The sequence below is a fragment of the Aptenodytes forsteri genome, unplaced genomic scaffold (assembly GCF_000699145.1).
Source record: "Aptenodytes forsteri isolate BGI_AS27 unplaced genomic scaffold, ASM69914v1 Scaffold258, whole genome shotgun sequence".
Classification (NCBI taxonomy): Eukaryota; Metazoa; Chordata; class Aves; order Sphenisciformes; family Spheniscidae; genus Aptenodytes; species Aptenodytes forsteri.
This window is the reverse complement of record NW_008795250.1, coordinates 345,947-366,330: the sequence shown is the minus strand read 5'-3', so window position 1 is coordinate 366,330 and position 20,384 is coordinate 345,947. Positions and strand designations below refer to the sequence as shown.

The following is a 20,384-nucleotide window of genomic DNA, read 5'->3' as shown; positions in this document are numbered from 1 at the left end:
GCCCCCTCAGCTTCTCGCTGGCAGGGCAGGAGAAGCTGAAAAGTCCTTGACTAGTGTAAGCACCACTTAGCAACAACTAAAACTTTGGTGTGTTATCAACATTATGCTAAATCCAAAACACAGCGCTGTACCAGCTACTAGGAAGATACTAGGAAGAAAACTAACTCTAACCTAACTAAAACTAACTAACTAACCAGGACATTGCCCCAAATGAATATTCTGATTTATTTTTTTTTTTTATACATGTGACTGTTGTGGTACATTCCCCAGCCATTCTGTCTCCTTTCTTGCCTCTCAGAGGCTAGTTAATGTAATTTTCTCTTTGCTATTACTCTGTGGTCACTTTGTGAATGCTTTCTGGCCCTTTTACACTGAGGATCTCCCATTTTATGATAAGCATTGATACCCTTCCCCTCTCTTTTCCTTCCTATAGAGCTATGTTTGCTTCTAGTCACAACGGTATTTCTCCCACTCATCCTGCTCAATTACCAGCTTCGTACCACTTTCAGTACAAATTGCTCAACAGATCAAACCAAAGGTCCACCAAACGCTGAGCCTGTCATTAAGAGCAGCCAGTAGCAGGTATTAAGGCAATGGTTGACAAATACATGGCAAGTACCGAATGATACTTCCTCCCTACTTCTCTCAGTCTCGTCAAGGGGCTCTGTTTAGCATTTATATCATCTGCCTTAAGGCATCTACAGATGTAGAAGTCTACATCTGAGCTAGTTACTGACTTCGTATTCAGGGCAAAGAAGGATACATTATGAGTGTCTTTCGACTGTTTTATTTTAGACCTTAGGATGAGATGAATGGTGCCTTGGTACTGCATATTTCTTTTCACTGCCTAGCAGGAGAGCATAGGTGAATAGCCCAGATGTAGATGTGTAAAATTGAAATGAATCCTAACACACGTGTGTCTACATCTCTCCCACCTCTGCATTTTGGCTTCATTACTGACCCTCATTAGTAAAATGCCCTTTCTGAGGTAGTCTGCAAAGTCACTGCTTTTCACATACTCAAATAACCCTAAAGAGCCATTTCTTTTATGATGCCTATAAGAAATTAGCCAAGTAGTCTGCTGTTCTGTTTCCCTTGCTCATCTCAAGAGTGAACTACTCGGCTAGGTGGGCGAAAAGGGTTGAATGATGGAAGAAAAGGATGATGAAACCATGTTGAAAATTAAGATGGCAAAAACTAGCAGGATAAGCTGTGGAGGGAGAATAGGGACATAAACTCTTGAACAACAACAGAAACAAACATGTAGCTAATAAAGAAACACCTTTATGGCTGTACCGTTCACACCATTTCTATGCCATTTCCCTGAAAAAGTAGATAGTGAAATGTCATAGACACTCTAAGCTGCCTGTATCTCCTTGCTGTACTACATATTTTACGTGCTGTTCAGTATAGATGGTAATACTTTTACACAGATTTTCATGATTGCTTTATTGAAATTCAGTTAGCGTTTCACTACAAAGATGGAAGTTTATGTAAACTGCGTAACTGTAATGTTAATGTAATAATGTAAAAATCAGGAGAGTTTTTGCTTTAACTGCTCTTTGTTTTCTGTTTAATGTTGAAGGTTACAGCGATTAGCAAAAGACCTTTTAAAGCACCTCCAAATGCAGGATAGCTGTTCGTTGGGGAACAACAAGGTTTCTGCTCTGGACAGGACTTTAGGAGAGATCTCTCGTATTCTGGAAAAAGAGGTATTGTGACTGTTACCGTATAACTTATGATTAACCTATAAACTGTGTTGCCCTCAAATATCATCAGTTTGGATTTGGGAATGTTTTAAACATGTGTTGATAAATACATGACTTCTGTGTAACAAGCAGTGTCTGCTATTACGTTTTTCTGTGGTGGTTGCAGCAGTGGATGCTTTTATTTAGACGTCAGATTTTATATAGGCAGTTTTGCAGAAGTGCTGAAAACACGCTTGACTGATGCTGGATCATCTGGATAATGACAAGCTGTACTTCCACTGTATGTTCATTAGGATTGTTTTTAACCTGGGCCATTTCAGTCATCTAGTTTATAGTGCATACCCGTAAACTTACAGTAAGGGACCAAAAGAGTTAGCAGAGAACAGAGGAGAGAATTGGAGCCAGCTTTACTGTCACAGCCACCACGTTGTGGTGTTATGGCTGAGTTTTGAGGGAGCACAAATCTGTTGAGTTTTCCTGGAGTACAACAAAGCCTGTATTTTTTTGGGTAGGTCTTTGATGAAGGATGAAGGTATGATGTGCATATACATGGGATATTTCTATGTTTTGAATTTTTTAAGTGCTGTGTTTGTAGAGCATGTTTTGGTTTATGGTAAATGTTAGATTTTTTTAATTGCTAGCATAGCATTTGCATCTTTTCTACTGTTTCATCATGGTCAGTCTGCTGCCACAGTGCTTTGTGTCTTCTAAGGCATTTTTTTTCTCCATTAGGACCACGGTATTTAGTTTTCAGCTGGACCATTATGTACTGTTCTCTCTCTAACCATTAGAAAATACTTCTTTCATATCTGTAATCAAGAAATCATGAAAACTCTTTCTGAAAGAAACAAATTAATGAAATCTGAGGAGGGGGTTGCATCATTGTGGTTCGGAGTTGGTGTCTGTGAAGACGAGAGCTCTGCTTGATGCTTTTCATAGCTTAGTCAATGTGGAACACAATTGTTAATATCACATGCTTTTAAATACTAAATGCTGCCTGGGATGTATAGGGTTCTGCCATGTATTCTATTAGTTACTTTGAGCTGCTGATCAAGTTTAATAGTGTTTTTGAAAAAGTTGTAGCATTTTCAGATTTTGCAGTGTTTGTGTTAACAAATTAATTTTTCAATAATTATTTATTTCAAAATATAGAAAACGTTGTTGCATGAAGACTATAAAAAGATGTATCTGTTTTGAAAGTTATCTAAATAATTATTGGAAACTGTTTCCGGGAAGTGGTGTTGTATCCAGCCTTTCATCAGTAGATGTTTTCTGAGATTTTTTTTTTTTTGAATGAGACATGAGTTGCAGCAAAATGTTAACCATTAATTGTTCATAATGTTTTTCTGCTTGTTGAGCCTGCAGTGGGGAAGTAAAAGATAAATTTGATAGTATTAATAGGCATGCATTGTTTTGTTGTTGATTTGGGTTTTTACCCCCAAAACATTACTCTACCACTGAAGAAGTGTTATTATATCTGAGTGTCCTAATCAATAAGGTCAAGAAAGATTGATTTCAATAGCTGTCACTGTGTTTACGGCACAGATCGTACATAGTCATTTATAGAAGTGGATAGTAATTCTCTTGTTAACTTGCAAGTCAAGAAATCAGCAGACACATCTTACATGTCAATGGGCAGTGAAAAGAATCTTGATGGTGTCAGTCATCGACTGAGAGGAGGAGACTAACACTGTTAATTGAATTTCCCTGGAGAGCATAAAAATATACCATAATGTGGCGGGAGGAATGAGGGAGTGGGAACCACACAAGCTGTCAGTGTGTGTGAGCTGATAACATTGATTTACCCTTGCTAATGGCCTGGGTTGAATAAAGAATTGCCCTGAGGGAGGACAGAGTTCACTACAATAGATCCTTGCCACTTACTAGAAATTCTTCAGGCTCAGAAGAAGTCATGCAAAAATATTATAAAATAAAATTGATCCAAAAAAACCTCTTTTCAGACATACTGTGAAACATTGGATTTTTCTTTTGTTAATAGTTTACACTGACTGAAAAATGTATTTATACAGTCTCACCAGGGAAATAAAGATTTGTTTTACAAACCATGAAATAAAAATGCTGAGCTGCTGTTGGTAACAGTAAATAAGAAAAATAAATACCATTAAATTTCTCAACAGAAGGAAAGGTTATTCAGCTCATTAGAAATTCCATGACTGTACTAAAACAGCATTAAAGTGTGGGAGTGTATTCTTTATGCAAACTTGAATCACAAAAAATGCACATACAAAAGATTGGCAGCCCTGTCTCACTGGGTTTTGCCTTCAGGTAGAATTGAATCAGACTAACAATTCCTCTTTAGACTTAGTCTTCATCTGTTGTGTTTCATAGTAATGAATAAGGCTTTTTCTCACTTCTGGACTTCTTTTATAATGTGAGAATGTTCTAGGATGAGGCATGCCGTGATTATTGTTTTGATTAAACTTGATTTTGTTTTGCATGCCTTCCTGGTTTGCTGGACACATAAGCAGAGTCTGCACTTGGGGCCAAGTGATTTCACCAATATAGCACGAAGAGTTTGTTTAATGTAAACTAAAAAGTTTTTGTAATGGCATATCCTCTAGATGGTCAGATTTGAGAAATCTGTCTCTCGGGCAAAGATACATCTTAACCACTGTATTTTTGAAGTCCTGTGTGTTTATTGTAGCACCTTACCGGCTTCTCATTAACACAGAATTCATAGGCCGCTGCCGCCGGTTCCCCATGCAATGCAGCAAAATCGACAACTTTCACTTTGAATCCAGTGCATGATTTGAGTGCTAATAAACGAAAGAGGAGTTGCTTTGCCTTGCTTCAAGTGGTTGTTGGATCTCCAGGCACTTCTTGATATGTCCACGTTGGCTTACTTGGATGAAACTCCCCAACCGCTAGAAGTATTGCACCCTATGCCAGAAAAATATTTGCAAGTAAGCAAGTTGGAGTGCAGGTTTTGAGGATCTGACAAGGAGTATGACCACTAATTGCATACAGCCTGTGGTTCACATGTATTTTAATTAAACATAAAAGGTGCTATAAAGTCATAAACCACAACGTTGTTCTAGTCTGAAATAGATTTGTACCCCTCAGGTCAACCAAGCAGGAGGCGCAAATCCAGATGGTGTTGTATACACCTGGTATGCTGTCTCCAAGATGTATCTACAACATGTACCGCTAGGGTGCTGGTTTGGGTGTGCTCCAGATTATTGGAAGGCAGTCCTTGGGTTTTGGACATAGTCTCTCATCCTTTCTGGCAGAAATCCTGGAAGGAAGTTGTATTCACTTTCACCCCTACTTTGTTTAAAAGCATATTAAAAAAACACACACACAGAGACACAACAGCAAAATGCATGCAAATGTTACCAAAAAGCCCTGGCTTGATGTTGGCAGATTGCCATATGGGACTCTTCAAGCTCTTACTAAGATCTGGTAACGCTCAGTTTAAGATCTCCTGCGAATGGGCCTTTGATGCTAAAAGAAGAACTCATGTACCCACTTAAGGAAGGCAGAGCTGATGTTTGAAACTGCAGGGCTAAAGCAGTTTTTCTGCCACAGTTCTTTTGATTTTATATGTGTTCATTCTTTGATGGGACTAATTTTACACATCCATTACCGAGGGCAGCAGTGTGTTTCAGATGTGCAAGGAATCCCAGATTAACTGCTCACATTTGACTTGAGCACTGATACAGAAATGTCCTGTAATAGGAAACACTTTCAGAAAGCAGTATATTTAAAGCTGTGTATCCTATTAGTGTCACTACAGGTACAGTTTTAAGTTTCTTATGCTTACATCATCTATTTCCCTCAATGTATAGAGGTGAGATTTACTGATTTAAAAAAAAAAAAAAAAAAACACAACATTTTCTACTGCATAGACATTAGACGTTACACTGACTGAAGTACATATATTTCTAAGGCTATGAGCCTGACCTGGGTCAGAGGTTACTGCCTCTCATATGGTCATCCTTAGACTTGCTGACAGAACATCACTTCCCCAAAGTTCTTCCTAAAATTTGTTTTTAGGGTTTTTTGGGGGGTCCAGGCTTTAAAAGTCCTACTTTTAAATGTTTAAAGTATTCTAGGTGATTTTGATAGGTGTGGGCTAGGCAGAGATGACAGACACCATTTTTCTGAGGAATGTGGCAGGATGCTACCCTCAATAAGGAGGACGGTGACAAGCAGCTGAGGGCAGTACCCTTTTCACCTGGCTCAGCTGCAGCTAAAACACTGCCGTTAAATCACTTTAGTTAAATTTGTACAATACTTACATGTGACATCTCGACAAGCCCTTAATGTGTCTCCCTTCCTTCTGACCGGGAGTATGACATAGAGATTCAATGTGATCATGAGGGAACCTCATGATTTTTGGAATCCAAGTGCAGCAGTTAATCCCCTTAACTGGAATTATTTTTATACGATGTTTCTCATCAGGCCACTAATTTGAAAAAGATCTTCATCACAACACAAGTTGTAAGATTCCTTTAACTAAGTGATTTGATTGAAAATCTTACAGATGCGCTCCTGAGGAGAGGGCTGCAGCCGCAGGGGAAGGATAGGGGTTTTATAAAGGTCCCAGCCTAAGCAAACTTTACAGCTGAAGCTCACGTGTCTGCCACAAGGCACAAAGCCCTAACAAACAAGATTTCACTGGTTCTGATGTTCATAAAACTTGCTATGATTTTGTACAGTTTTGAGGATAGCTGTGTCCCTGATCTCCTTCAGGCTCTCTAGGTGCTGTAAAAATCTCAGTAAATAATAGTGAGTGCAAACTAAGTTGTTAAAGTGTGGAAGTAAAGTGGAACCAGAAGAATAGAAGAGGAGGCTTTTAATAAATTGGGCCACGGTGCTTATAGTTATTTACCAGCTCTCTTCATACAAATCTAAAACTAGCTGCTTTTCAGTAGGCTGTTTTAAGATACTTATTTTTATTACTAATTCAGAATAGTATTCTTACTGGAAACAGATTTCAGGGGAAAAATTTTACTTCCTTAGAAAAGGTGTAATTTTGTAACTGAAAAATGTGTGAATCTGAGCTATTAATTGACTGCAGTGTTTTAATACTTTTTAAAAAAAGGGATCTCGATGCTTATGACCTCTAAAAAGTGCTCTCTCAGTGACCATTAATGGTTTGTTTTGTGTCAGGCAATGTTTTTGGTTTTGCGATTTTTAGATAGGTTTTTCAGCCTCCTGCTTCAGCAGTCGTGATGTCAGTTATTTACATTTCAGTAAAATGTTTGTCGTAGCTTTCAAATACATGGGGACTGCAGACAGACAGTGTTTATCCCATTGTAAAGACTGTCAGAAATGGTTGGCTTTAACAACACAGTCAGGCCCAGTATTTATGTTTTATTCTCTAAACTGTCAGGCTCATTGGGTATGGTGACCATAGTGTGTGAAGATTAATAGGCCGGTTTTTGGAAGGCACACGGAATTGCCTGGCTGGCTATGCCTGATCCCCCCCCCCCCCCCTCCTCCAATAATACAAACTCTGAATCATCAGAAACCGAAACAATAAAATTAAAAACTGCCGAAGAACTAAGGTATGGAAGAAATGCCATGTTAAATGGAACACGTGTAAGCTTTTGTACCATTCATGATAAATTTCTTCAAAAGTCTCTACAGACATTTAAAATTGCCCCTCTGTGTGTGTGTATAAATATATATGATATGCGTATATACAGACAAAATAGATTTTAGAAGCAAATACCCTGCTATAAATACTCAGTATTGTTACTTATTTAAGTATATTTAAGAATACAGTGGGATTTGTGATTCCCAAACTCATGCATTTGATTCTGGTGCTGCAGAAATTTGTGAAGCTGGCTCAAGCACCTAAGTAGCTGCATATTTCTAGTGTGGCAGAGTAGTGTAGCCATCAAAGAGAGCGTTGAAAGACGCTGAATTTAATGGCTGGATTTTATTTTTCAGAAGAACAGAATTCTGGACCAGCTGAAAGGCAATGATGCGTCTTTAAGCTTTCCTTGACTTGCTATTGATTATATTTGAACTGGATATGGCATTATTGCTCCACATAATTTTTGTTGTTTTGAATAAGTGTTAGACAAGATACTGTAATTTGATATCAAACTCTTGAAGGAAGTTTGAATTCGTAAGCTAAGCAAGAGTGACATAAATAGGTAGTGCATATTGTGCTAGGTGATGTCACTGGAAAAAATCAGACTAGCTTTAAAGCACACAGGCCATAGCTTGAGGTTTGTGGCTTCTATTTCATAATGGAAGAAAACAGTCAAGATGAATTAGAAGCAGCAAATTTTAAACCTAAATTTTGGCTGAAAACAATTGATCCAAGTTTAACTTAGTTCTGTTAATCAGCTAGACTCCTTAGAGGCAAGGATGATCAGTATCTTGAAGAAAGCAGGAGTATTAGCAGACAGAGCAACGATTCAGTAATCTTTTCAAAATTAATAATTTTTTTCTTTGGAGCATTGAAGAATCAGCTGAGAATAAGACGGTGGCAAAAATCTGTGGTCCTAAAAAAAACTGTGATGATTTTTTTTTCCACACAAAATTATTTTGGTTGGCTTTTATGTAGGAAAAGGAAGAGGTGGAGAGAGGAAGACAATGCTAGATGAGTTTGGGAGTTGTGAATAGAATAGATGCCTCATGTCAGTAGCAGAGCATTTCTGTAGGCAAGCTACAGTCACTAGGTCAGTGCTAAGGATACCTACACCTCTAGAAGAAACCCAGCATAGAGTCTGGTACATGGATTCATTGAGGGCTGGAGAAATCACAGGAGGTGTCAGCTTATCTGTCACCCTCTTACTAAATCAGAAAAAGCATCATAGGGCATTATATATGAAAAAGGGTGAAAATTACTGTTTTAGTGAATTTACAAGTCATGGACTAGTGGCTTTACCCAAATTATAGCCACATTGTTTGTATTTTGTGATCTTATGTATATACATACATACACACACAGGCACTTTATCTGTATCTTATTTAACACACTCAACCAACTATTGTATATAGCCTCACAACTGATGCATTTCTCAATCTTAACTGAAGCTTTAAAAAGTTACTTAACATTTATGTTTAAGCATTATTATAGTAATGAAAAGCTTGGTCAAGATGCCAAACTTTTATAGGCACATTTGTGATTGAGAGGTGTTTGTATTTTCCTTGACAGGGTGATTTCTGTGATGCAGCCCACTTCTGTTTTCTTGTTTACTTAATATCTCCCATTTCTCCACTAGAGGACACTACTGGCAGAAACAACAGCATGTCCTTTTAATCCTTAGAACTAGTAAGTCTATTTAGAAGTCAGATTTTTTGGGGGGAATAAAAATGCTTACATAAACTTTTAATTTGGTTAATACTGATATGACTTCTAAGGCCAAAGGTATTACCCGCTAAATTAATTTGCGTGTTAATTCTCAAAGTTCTGTGTTTAGTTATGGCTATGTTCAAAACAGGCTTTAAAATATTGTTGATTTTTGTATTGGACAAACAGGCCCCAGTTTTGTTCAATTTGAGTATTCCTGTTGGAGCGTGCCTTCATCTTTCTGACATCAGGTTCAGCCAATTCTGTGGCACTTCATGTGCCAATGGTGTTTCGAAATTACACAGCTTTTTTTCCTACTGAGCTTCTAATAGCAGCATATCTCCTAGTTTTGGTGCGTTAGGATATTTACATAGGTAATCAGTATATATCCTGTCAAGACTTAAATGTGCAATTATACAGAGTGTTCTATAGGAAAAAATAGAAGTACACACATGCACAGTTTTCATGTTAAAAAAAAAAAAGTAGCCACATGCCCACAGTTAAATAGGCATATTTATGAGCCACTGTTGTTTGTGCTATCTACATTTTATACTAATCTGTAGTGCAGATCGGGGTGGCCAGTCTCTAGTGCTTGAGCATCAGTTCAGCTTGGCTGCGGTGGCAGGAGTGTCACGGGACCAGCAGCAGGGCTGACCTCTGGCAGCAGCTGGCAAGGCAAATTCATGACTGTGGATGAAAACAAGCTGGCAAAGGCCCCTGAGCCCCACATCAGTCCTGTGCCCTTTTCCACCTCCACCCTTGCAACGGTGCGGTGGGACCCTGCGGAGTCGTTGATACTGTCATGTTGTAACCTACTGCCTTTCTTTTGTATATGTGATATGTGTCTTTTGGCTCTTAGCCGTATGAAAATTTTGATACATAGTGCATTGGTTTACACCAAAAAGCCTTCTTTTGTATTGGGCAGTGGGCATTTTGTGGCCAAAGTGTTTAAAAAATAAAATAAAGGCTCACACATTATCTTAACTGTGCTTTCATCAACGTTTTGGGGTTTTGTTCTTTTTGAAAGTAGTTGCTACTCTTTTTTTTTAATAGGTAATGCAGAGTTATAACTTTAAGCTTCATTTTAGCTAAACATATGATGTATTTCTATATGAAGAATGGATTATTTTTTTAATCTATCAGTTTTTCAACTTTGGATACTACTGCAGTAGCCAGTTCCAGAGCTACAGTTGTGTCACGTGAAGGGAAGTCATTAATCAAATGTAAAGCTGAATTATAACAGTTTAAAAAGGATTTAAAGCCAAAATCCAAACTTTATGAAGTGCGTTGAATTGCAAAACTTAAAAATAAGTCTGTTTTACCAGGTAAAACTAGAATTCAGGCCCTTGGAACTCTGTTTTACTACCAAAAATCTAATAATTTTGCTAACGCAGAAGGTAACAGTGAATTCTGTATTTATGCTTCCTTTGTTGCAAGTGTTAATCTAGTCTTTACCTGTTCTTAGGAAAGTACAGAACCTGAGTTCAGAGCATGAACTCAGGAACTGATGAAGCAGATATAATTGATGGAAAATCTGAGATGGAAGTAACCCTCAAAATTATTTCACTTTTTTTAGCCCTTTAACTGGGAGATTAGGGATTTTTAATGTATGCATGTTCAGCACTGAGTGCCAATGATGCACAGTGCCAGTAAAACATGGTTTGAAGAAGGTTCAGCAGTGTTCAAAGCCTGAAGTACAGTGCATTGTACTGTATCTACCATCTTAATTACATATGGTCTAAACTGCTACTAGTAGTAGAAACGTCACCTGATCTGATCAACTGTGGCAGCGGATTTGATAGCAATAGTACAGTGGCTATTCAGTTCAAAGAGCAGGCTATGTGCAGACACAGGAGGAGCTCTTTGGACAGCATTTTCCACCCAACAGCCATTCCCTGTCACTGCCGGGGAGAAGTCAATAGGTCAGATGTGTGTTGTGTGTTCTAAGTTGGACCAGGCAGCTTTATATCATCAATAATTCGTTTGCCCAGAGTTTCTATGATCTGTGGATTAACCTTTTTCTCAAGATGAGCATATAAATAGGAACTTGTTACTAGAGGTCAGCAACAGACTATTTTTCAACTTGTTTGCTGGAAATGGTATTAAAAGGCAAGTTCAGTTCACAGATAAGCTCTGCAGTGTACTTACTCCAAGATTATTCAGAGGTTAATTTACTGTACACAATGTGTGTAGTTGAAAACTGCTGTGTTGATTTCTGGTTCTGTGGGATGCAATTAGATGTTGTTAGCTTCTGGTGCACTTACGCTGTACTATTTGTGGCCTTTTGCTGTCAGATCAGGCTTTTTTCCTTCTGTGTCAGTTTAGAACCAATGCATCATATCAGAATGGATATAATGGATATATATACATTCCAAGGTATGCAAAGTTTCTTCACGAAACATTTACAGGATGAGATATGTTTTAATGTCCTTAAAGTACAGGCACTGATTTCTCAGTAATGAGAAAATGCCCTACACAGGCACGTTTCTGCTAATGAGCAGATCATAGAATCATAGAATGGATTGGGTTGGAAGGGATCTTAAAGATCATTTAGTTCCAACCCCCCTGCCATGGGCAGGGACACCTTCCACTAGACCAGGTTGCTCAAAGCCCCATCCAACCTGGCCTTGAACACTTCCAGGGATGGGGCATCCACAACTTCTCTGGGCAACCTGTTCCAGTGCCTCACCGCCCTCATAGTGAAGAATTTCTTCCTTATATCTAATCTAAATCTGCCCTCTTTCAGTTTAAAGCCATTGCCCCATGTCCTATCGCTACATGCCCTTGTAGAAAGTCCCTCTCCAGCTTTCTTGTAGGTCCCCTTCAGGTACTGGAAGGCTGCTATAAGGTCTCCCTGGAGCTTTCTTTTCTCCAGGCTGAACAACCCCAACTCTCTCAGCATGTCTTCATAGGAGGGGTGCTCCAGCCCTCTGATCATCTGCGTGGCCCTCCTCTGGACCTGCTCCAACAGGTCCATGTCCTTCTTGGGTTGGGGGCCCCAGAGCTGAATGCATTACTCCAGGTGGGGTCTCCTGAGAGCGGAGTAGAGGGGGAGAATTGCCTCCCTTGACCTGCTGGTCATGCTTCTTTTGATGCAGCCCAGGATACGGTTGGCTTTCTGGGCTGTGAGCGCACATTGCTGGGTCATGTTGAGCTTCTCATTGACCAAAACCCCCAAGTCCTTCTCCTCAGGGCTGCTCTCAATCCATTCTCTGCCCAGCCTGTATTTGTGCTTGGGATTGCCCCGACCCATGTGCAGGACCTTGCACTTGGCCTTGTTGAACTTCATGAGGTTTGCACGGGCCCACCTGTTTAGCCTGTCAGGGTCCCTCTGGATGGCATCCCTTCCCTCCAGCGTGTTGACCGCACCACACAGCCTGGTGTCAATGGCGAACTTGCTGAGGGTGCTCTGAATCCCACTGTCCATGTTGCAGACAAAGATGCCAGTTCAGAGATCATGGTAAAGTAATGATTATTATAGTTTCTAAAGAACTGAAGTTTTTATTTCATTTAGCCTGATGGTATATGTATAGACACATGGTATATATACACACACATTTTCTTGAAAGTATTCTTAAAATTCTACATCTGATTTGAGACCATCACTTCTGACTTGAGGACATATCACCTATACATGTCTGTTGTCTGTTCTCATGTTTGCAATGCTTCACAAACCCACATTATTAATCTGCCCTGCAGTCCTTTGTTGCTGTCCCATAGATGGGGTAATGGGCAAATAGTCCAAGAGGTTACAAGAGAATACCCAAGGCAATCTGTGTTTAGGATTCAAGTGCTTTTGACTGCACTACAGGTCTTCAAACAATTGTAGCTCCCTCTCTGTATGTCTTCTCCCACATAATTTTAATATCTTTATTTTTGTTTGATTGCACTGGTTTTCATAGTTTAGTTCAGCTGAAAGCAGTGCTGCTTTCTAGTGGCTGAAAACTTTCAATAGTGAAGTGTCAGCCATAGAGATTTAAGACTCAATGTTGCAAGAGATCTATAACTTTCCTACTCACTGGACAATTCCTTGTCCAATAAACTGCTCGTAATTGTGTTCTTTATATATTAGTTTGGGAACTTCTATTTATGAGATTATTCAGAAGAAGTCAAATTGGCCTTAGCTAATGGAGCCATCTATGGAGATCTAGGAGCAATTGCTCCTGGTATTAGAGACCTTTATCCTTGCTTTCTTCCTTTAATTGATGCACTTACTAGATGCCCTGTTATTTATAAATAGACTAAACATTTATTTTTAATAAGCACAAATGCTGCAGTGCTCAGTGCTGTCTTTTGCAGTATCTATAAGAACAATTCTCATTTTTCCAAGCAACATTGACTGTTTCCCATTATGCTACTTAGCATGAGTGAAAGCAGCTAAACAGATAATGTGGAATTCACTAGTTTACCTGTCTTTCCTTTATGGCTTTCACTGACTCTTGAAACTTCACAAACAGGATTGTGAGGGTCCTGTCCTTGTCAACATTGTTGTACTTAGGTATTTGTTTTCCTTTATACTAAACATAAGAAGTTGCAGTTAGTATACCTTAGCTATTCAAGTGAAAAAAACAGTATTATCCAAACGGCTTAGATGCTAGAGGCTGAGCTCTACACGGGAGTGCGCAAGTACTGAACATTATGCAGGGAGTGAAACACCTTCTGCAAGATCAGGCCTGTTTACCTACCTACCATCTCAGCAGCTGGGGAGGTGCTAGGTAAGCATCCTCTCCTAGATGAAGCCTAGATGAAGATTAGTCTGTATGGGGTGTGAACACAGAAACCGGAGGAGCTGCCTTATCTTTAAGGCTTCAGAATCAGCTTTAAGGCTTCAGAATCTGCACTTTGCTTTGCGGGATAAGGTGCGAAGGAGTGTTTCTCAAGCCTTCCTTTCTGTGGCCTTGCATAGCACTACGTAAAGAGCTTGGGTGCTTTAACGCATAAGCAATGCATGAGGAAGGAGTTGATACAAATACATGATAGGTATGTCCTTAATGTGAATGACTATCTCCCCCCAATGGTATACAGATGGTACTAAGGCAATTGTGGCTCATGTTTTAATCCTAAACTAGTTTCCCATTGATGTTCAGTGCTTGAAATTCTGTTGTGGGTCAAGTCACTCATGTTTGAAAACCACTTTGAGATTTTCAGATGGAATGGGGTGTTACTATAATACTGATTTCACTAGAGAGAAGTATTACAGGGAACAAAATTGTCTATTTTAATTGAAAATATTATTTTGGTATATTCTACAGTGATTTTCACTGTGTAAGTTTTTATGTCTGGAGGACTAATGAAAGAGTGTAGATTTTCTACAATCATGAACATATCTATGGTTTTATATGTGCATGCAGATATATCTGTATTTATTTAAAGGGGGAGAGGAAAAAAAAAAGGAGGAGCCAGCCCAGGATTCAGTTGTCCAGTTTGTTTTTCTAAGGCAGCTTTTAACTGCATTTCTTAGCCCCTGGCACTTTAGATAGAATCTTCAAACACTGGATAAAAGGAAAGAAGAAAATTTTTAAGACAGATTTCAACAATATTTTACTAATTAGTTATTATTTCTTCCTGCGATGAACAGTTTAACAAGTGTTGAATAGAGTTACACAAGTTCAGTGTGTTCTTTCAGAAATAGAAGTCAGAATGTATCAAAGTATTTGGGGTTTATTCAGAAATATTTTCTTCCAAACAGTTTTAGTTCCCGAGGTCTGTTCAAACAGGCTTTCCAGATCAGCTTTTTATTTGGACACAGTAGGCAGGACTGGCAGAAAGCATTCTTTTGGCCGATGAAGGAAAATACTCTTTTTTTAATCTGCATCAAAATATTGGTTGTGGAGGTTTGTCCCAGAGGGAGGATTTACACCGCAGTATTTTTTAAGTTAGTTCAAAAAGATTTCAGGTGCTAATATTCAAACTGTGAAGTGCTAAAGTTACATAGAACAGAGGTGGTAAAGCTGACGTTAAATCATTTCAGCTGTTAAAGCTCTGCGTTATTTCTGATTCTGCTCTACTTATGAACTATAATAATACCTTTAACAGGAGAAATGTATGGAAGGGAGTACTTTGGTCTAGGACATTGGATTTCACCCAATAACTCTTGCACCGAATTAATAAATTATGATTTAACTAGGATCATATTTTTCTAGGAGATAATCAGGTTTGATTTAAAAACTTCAAGTGATTGAGAGTCGACTATATCCCAAGTATATTATGCTCGTCATTAATTACTTTTGGCATTAAAAAAATCATTTTATTCTTACCTGAACTCATCCAGTTTCAGCTTCCAAATATTAGCTGTTACAGTGCATTATCAGAAATCTTCCCATTCAGGTATTTCCACACTGTGATCCCATCATATTTTTACTTTCCCTGACATAAACTAAATTGTACTTCTAAATTGTAGTGTCTCATGATGAGGTGGGTTTCTCTAACCTCATATCTTCTGCTTTACAAATCTTCCGGTTTGTCTAATGTCCTGTGTAAAGGGGAGCGGCAGCGCAGGACAGCGGTTTTGGTCTCGCCTCTGTCCTGGAATGTTGTACACAGAAACCAAAAGCTGTTACTAATTGATGCTCACTTTATTTCACTCCATGTTACTTTGTATTACCCACTGACTTGTATAAATAAATCGGAGATTTTTTCCCCTGATTTGGTTTTATTTCAGAGGCATACAGTTTATATTATCCGACTACTTTAATGAGTTAAACAAAACTGAGAAAAGTAACAGCACAGGTCAACTGGCCTTTTCATGTATTTCTTTGTCGGCCATGTTAGGTATGATGAGGCATATTTTTTAGCTGTGTGTGTTTTTCTGTACCAAATGTCAGATAATGAGATGAAAACATTATTTTGAGCTTTCTACTTAGTCTGCTAATTTTCAAATTTGCCAAACATACTTGTATCATTGGGTAAGTGGTGCTTCTGAAGGTGCCACAGATGCCAAACCCTGATAAAATCCACCCTATCTTGTTAATGAACACACAAACAGTTGTTCCCCATCTGCTGCCTCTGTCTGAAAGGTTAGGAAGCCCTTCCTTCTTGATCACAAAGGACATAATTATTGTCTGTAGAGGAGTCAAGTACAAAGAGTGCATCCAGTCTGACCGCTACTACACTGCAGGCCACCAAAGATTAACAGCTGCTTCTCCTTTGATTAGGTTAGGTAATAACAGTTACTTTAGTTAATAATTGGATGGATTCCCAGGCCATGTAATTCAGGTTTAGACTGTCATTTTTTGCTGGCATGTAGCTGAGCTGTATTATTGGAACGGAGCCTGTAATCCTATTAATCAGTTGTCACTCAAGCCATAGGAGAGGAGAGAAGGGGAATTCAAATCCATTAAGGTGTTGTAACAGGTAGGTAAATAAGTCAGCCACGCTAGCCCAGTGTGCAGGGAGCTTTCTTGATTGTTTGTCATAATTAAAAAAAAAAAAAAAAAGATTAATTTTAAGTTTCTTTAAATGTTTAATTCATAATTAATCCATAAAATGGTTACATGATTTGTTTAATTTATTGCTATTTCTGTTTACTTTGCCACACATGCATTAGTGTACACACACTCTCTGCTAAAGTTACTTGATTCGTGCACTGTTCTGCTGAAATTAGTTGCTGTGTGCTCTAAATGACAAGTTTATAATCGTCCGAAGATTAAGAATACATACTTAATATCACATCAGCTGTGTTGGCGTTCCTCCTGTACAAACAAGACCACTGTATTTCACAATGGTACAGACTTGTGAGGAATAAAGAAAATGAGGGTTTTTTTCTTGCATTGGTTTTAAGTGCTACATCTGCTCTTCTGAGGACTATGTCGCTGTTATTGTTTTTGTAATGGTTAAGACACATCTAGGTGGCATCCCCAAGGTTTTTGTGCCGCCTCCTCTCTCCGTTAAGAAACGCAGAGGTGACAGTAGTAATCATTTTTGCCTACATGTTCATTTGTCCCTGCTCTCCTGTGTGACCAGGTAACTCCAGAGCTTTGAAATCCTTTTCTACTTAGAAATCAAATCGTTTAAAAATGTTATTTGAAGTGGTTGTGAATTTCTGAAAATAGGTATGAGCAAGTCAAATTTTCACACACTGTTTGAAAAGCAGATGTATATAAAATTTCTTTTGTTCAACAAACATGAATCCCGTTATATCGATTGCCTTTGCTGGATAACCTTCCCAGTCTAAATATGCAGCGACTCAAAGAACAGTTTCTGTAGTGAAATTATGAAATGGGTTTCATAAACTTCTAGCTAAGTAATTTGGGAGACTAAGTTAGACGTCTGGAGGGTTCTTTCGAGCAGCAAAAACATGCCATACTGGTTTATGCTCCTTCCAAATAGGGGTTTAATATTTACTCCCTACAGGATCTGTCATTTTTCATACTCACACGGTGCCTGATCTACTCAGTGCCTTGGGTGCTATCAGAGTAAGAGCCGTAGTTACCTGAATGGGTCTTTCATTCTGACACAGATTCAAATGGGGGCCACTTTAAATAAGAATATTATGTGAGCAAGGTTTTGAATAACTTATATGCCTCAGTCTGCTTCTTTTGAATTTCTAATATGTTTTAATAGGTATCAGCTAATGTAAAGCTTTAGGACTACAGAGCATTAATTGAGTTAAATTCTATTTTGAAGGATATAGGTTAATTTTAGAAAGAAAGACAAATTGGGTAAGATAGCCTGCTCCCATATGTTTATGCTTTAAGAAAGATTTCTTTAGATGAATATACAGATACTTCAAAATTTGAAAAACGCCTCAGGTAGGAATTGATTCAGACGTATTTTGAAATAACTTGGTATTATTTGGCTGCTATACTTCAGAGATAGAATGACAACATTTTTCAACATTGGGGAGATTTAATGCCGTTCATTCTTTATACACAGCTCATAAATATGAGGTCTCGTATTGTGGATAGCTGAGGGAATTGCTTGTGCACGATTCCTTTTTTCACTGTTTCCTCCAGTACCACAGCCACACAGTATTCGCTCTGAAAACGTCAGTAATGCAATATTCAAGTGACTCTTCTGCTTCTTTGTGGATAGGGCATGTTTTCCCTTCAGTTCCCATGACCTCCGCTGACCCAAGGCCAAGCTCAAGGAGCTGTGCCTGAACCAGGGATTCCTGATAGCAGGACACTTGCGTGGTGATCAAGGTCATTCACAGGCACTGTATACCAGCAGTTACTTTGGTAATCAACATTGCCTTTCAATAAATGGGTTAAAAGCTCATGGAGTTCTCCATCTTAAAAGAATCCTTGGAGATAAATAGACTAAATATCATGGCAAAAGTAGTGTATTCCTAATCCCTAAGTGGCAGTTTTATGGACCTTTGTAAGCACGGTGAACAAATACTGTGCTCCTGTATCTTTCCCAACTTTGCTGCTGGTTTGTTTCTTCCTCTTACTTAAGGTTTTTCCCCTCTGTCTTCCATGCACATAGTTAGGGATTTATTTTCCTGATGGCTAAGCATCAAAATGCTGATTAATTTTTATGAGTAATCTAGAGAGGAGAATAATAGGACATAAAGCTAAATCATATAAAACTGGGAGAAATTACTGACTCACTTCCACTTGATAGAAAACTTTAGTAGTAAAGGAAGTTCTTTAAAACGTGAATTTGTATTTTGCAAATTATAGTTGTGTTTTAGCAAAGTATTAGACAAAAATGAAATAGGCACTCTGAAAAAAGTCTGTCTTTACAGAAGTGATGCTGAAAAGAAGTGATGTTCCAGATTGAAGTGGAAGGAGAGCATGCAGGAAATCAAACAGCTTCAAAAGATTAATATTCTTTTTAAATAGATACATGAAGATCTCCTCTCTGAATAGGGGAACATTATAGCTTCTTTCAGTGTGGCTCTGGTGACTGATTTGGGGGACAAGGGAGGAAGTTCCTTTCTGGACACTTCATTACTAGGTATTCATGGAGAAAAGAGGAGTTCTGGAAAAAAATCACAGATAAGAAAAGTTTACATGAAAAAAATAAAAGGATGGGTTTAGCATTAATGAATAGATAGAGTTAAGAAGCAAGCCAAGTGGGAAAATCTAACAGTGTGATTTCAAGAATGGAGTAATTACTAAGGGGAGAAACAAAATGAGTGCAATAAAATGGGATATAACTCAGAGTAATGGGATGAAATAGAGAAAGGGCATATTTGGTCTAAATGACAGGAAAGACTTCTTTGCCACGAGAGCTAATAGGTTGTAGCATAATCTCCTGTGAGAAACAGGGAAAGTGAGAAGTGGGAAGTGCTTGGCACATTTAAAACTGGAGTAGCACTAACAAATATGCTGTAGCAAATAAATCAGCAGCGTCACATCAATGTCTGTCTTGTTTGTGTGCTGCAACGCCGGCATGCCAATCACACGGCAGAAATCCTCGCGCGTGTTTTTCTACACTGGTTATGTGTGTATGTTGATTACCAAGGAAAACGCACACTTGAAATAACAAAATCTCTCTTTATACTTGTGAAGTTCTAAGCTGAAGTGAAAATTGATATGTCAGAAAGGCCCCAGGCTTTGCCTGGGGGGTGCCGAACCGCTCTGCAGCACTGGTGGAGCAGGGGGGTAAGAGGAGAAAGTTTGAGAACTGTGGCTGTAAGCCAAGGTGCTCAAATAATATTATCTGATTTGCGGCAGGACTATTTCTTTGCTGTTTGGTTGTCTTTTCCTTACGGCTCTATCAGGAGGTTGGTGGAAGGCGTTGCAGGGGAGGCAGTGCTTACTGCAGCTCTATCCCAGTCGCAGGCTGGACACGCAGGTGCTGCAGGGTGGTGTATCAGAGGCCCCCAGCCGAGGGTTGCTTAAGGAGGCTTTTTTGGGGGGGGGTTGGAAGGGAGGAAGAGGAAGTGAAGGAGGGATATATGAGTGAAACTCAAAATTAACTCTTCCATTAAGGCACACTTACCAGGCTAACAGGACTAAAATTGACTGCTAGAAATTACCAGTTAACCTGTAGGAAATCACTGGTTGATTATCTTAACTGCTTGGTGAATTGGCGCACAGATCTCCATTCACTTGAGGCTAGTTACTCCTTTGAAGGTAAACCTTTTGGCTGTCTAAAAATCTACATGCAGTTCATATTAATTGTGGAAAATGGTTTATTTTTGAATAGCTGACTTCCCTGTTTAAACAGTATTTCTGGAGCTTGGAACAAGTAATTTAAATAGAATATAGGTGTTTGTTATAGATGTTTGTTTGAAAGAAACTTAATGGAGTTGTGTGATTTAAAAAAAAAAGATATGTACTTTTGTGTTTATATATTAATGTCTAATTCTCAGAGGGAAAAATGTTGCTCTTCTAAATCATATTATATCTTGCTTAATTATATTTCTGATTGTTCAAAGAAAGGTTTTATTGCAGAGTCACTAGGAGTTCTTTCTGTTATGCAGTATATATATTTTTTCTGTTATA

General features: G+C 38.6%; 1 protein-coding gene across 1 annotated transcript in view; it reads left to right on the top strand.

The window, feature by feature from the left end:
• The window catches only part of SCAPER (S-phase cyclin A associated protein in the ER), a 281,456-nt gene that overhangs the window by 200,362 nt on the left and 60,710 nt on the right, over window positions 1-20,384 (top strand). Inside the window, exon 23 of the mRNA XM_009278834.2 lies at window positions 1,586-1,712. Coding sequence (XP_009277109.1) covers window positions 1,586-1,712 — 127 coding nt within the window. The remainder of the gene's footprint in view (window positions 1-1,585; window positions 1,713-20,384) is intronic.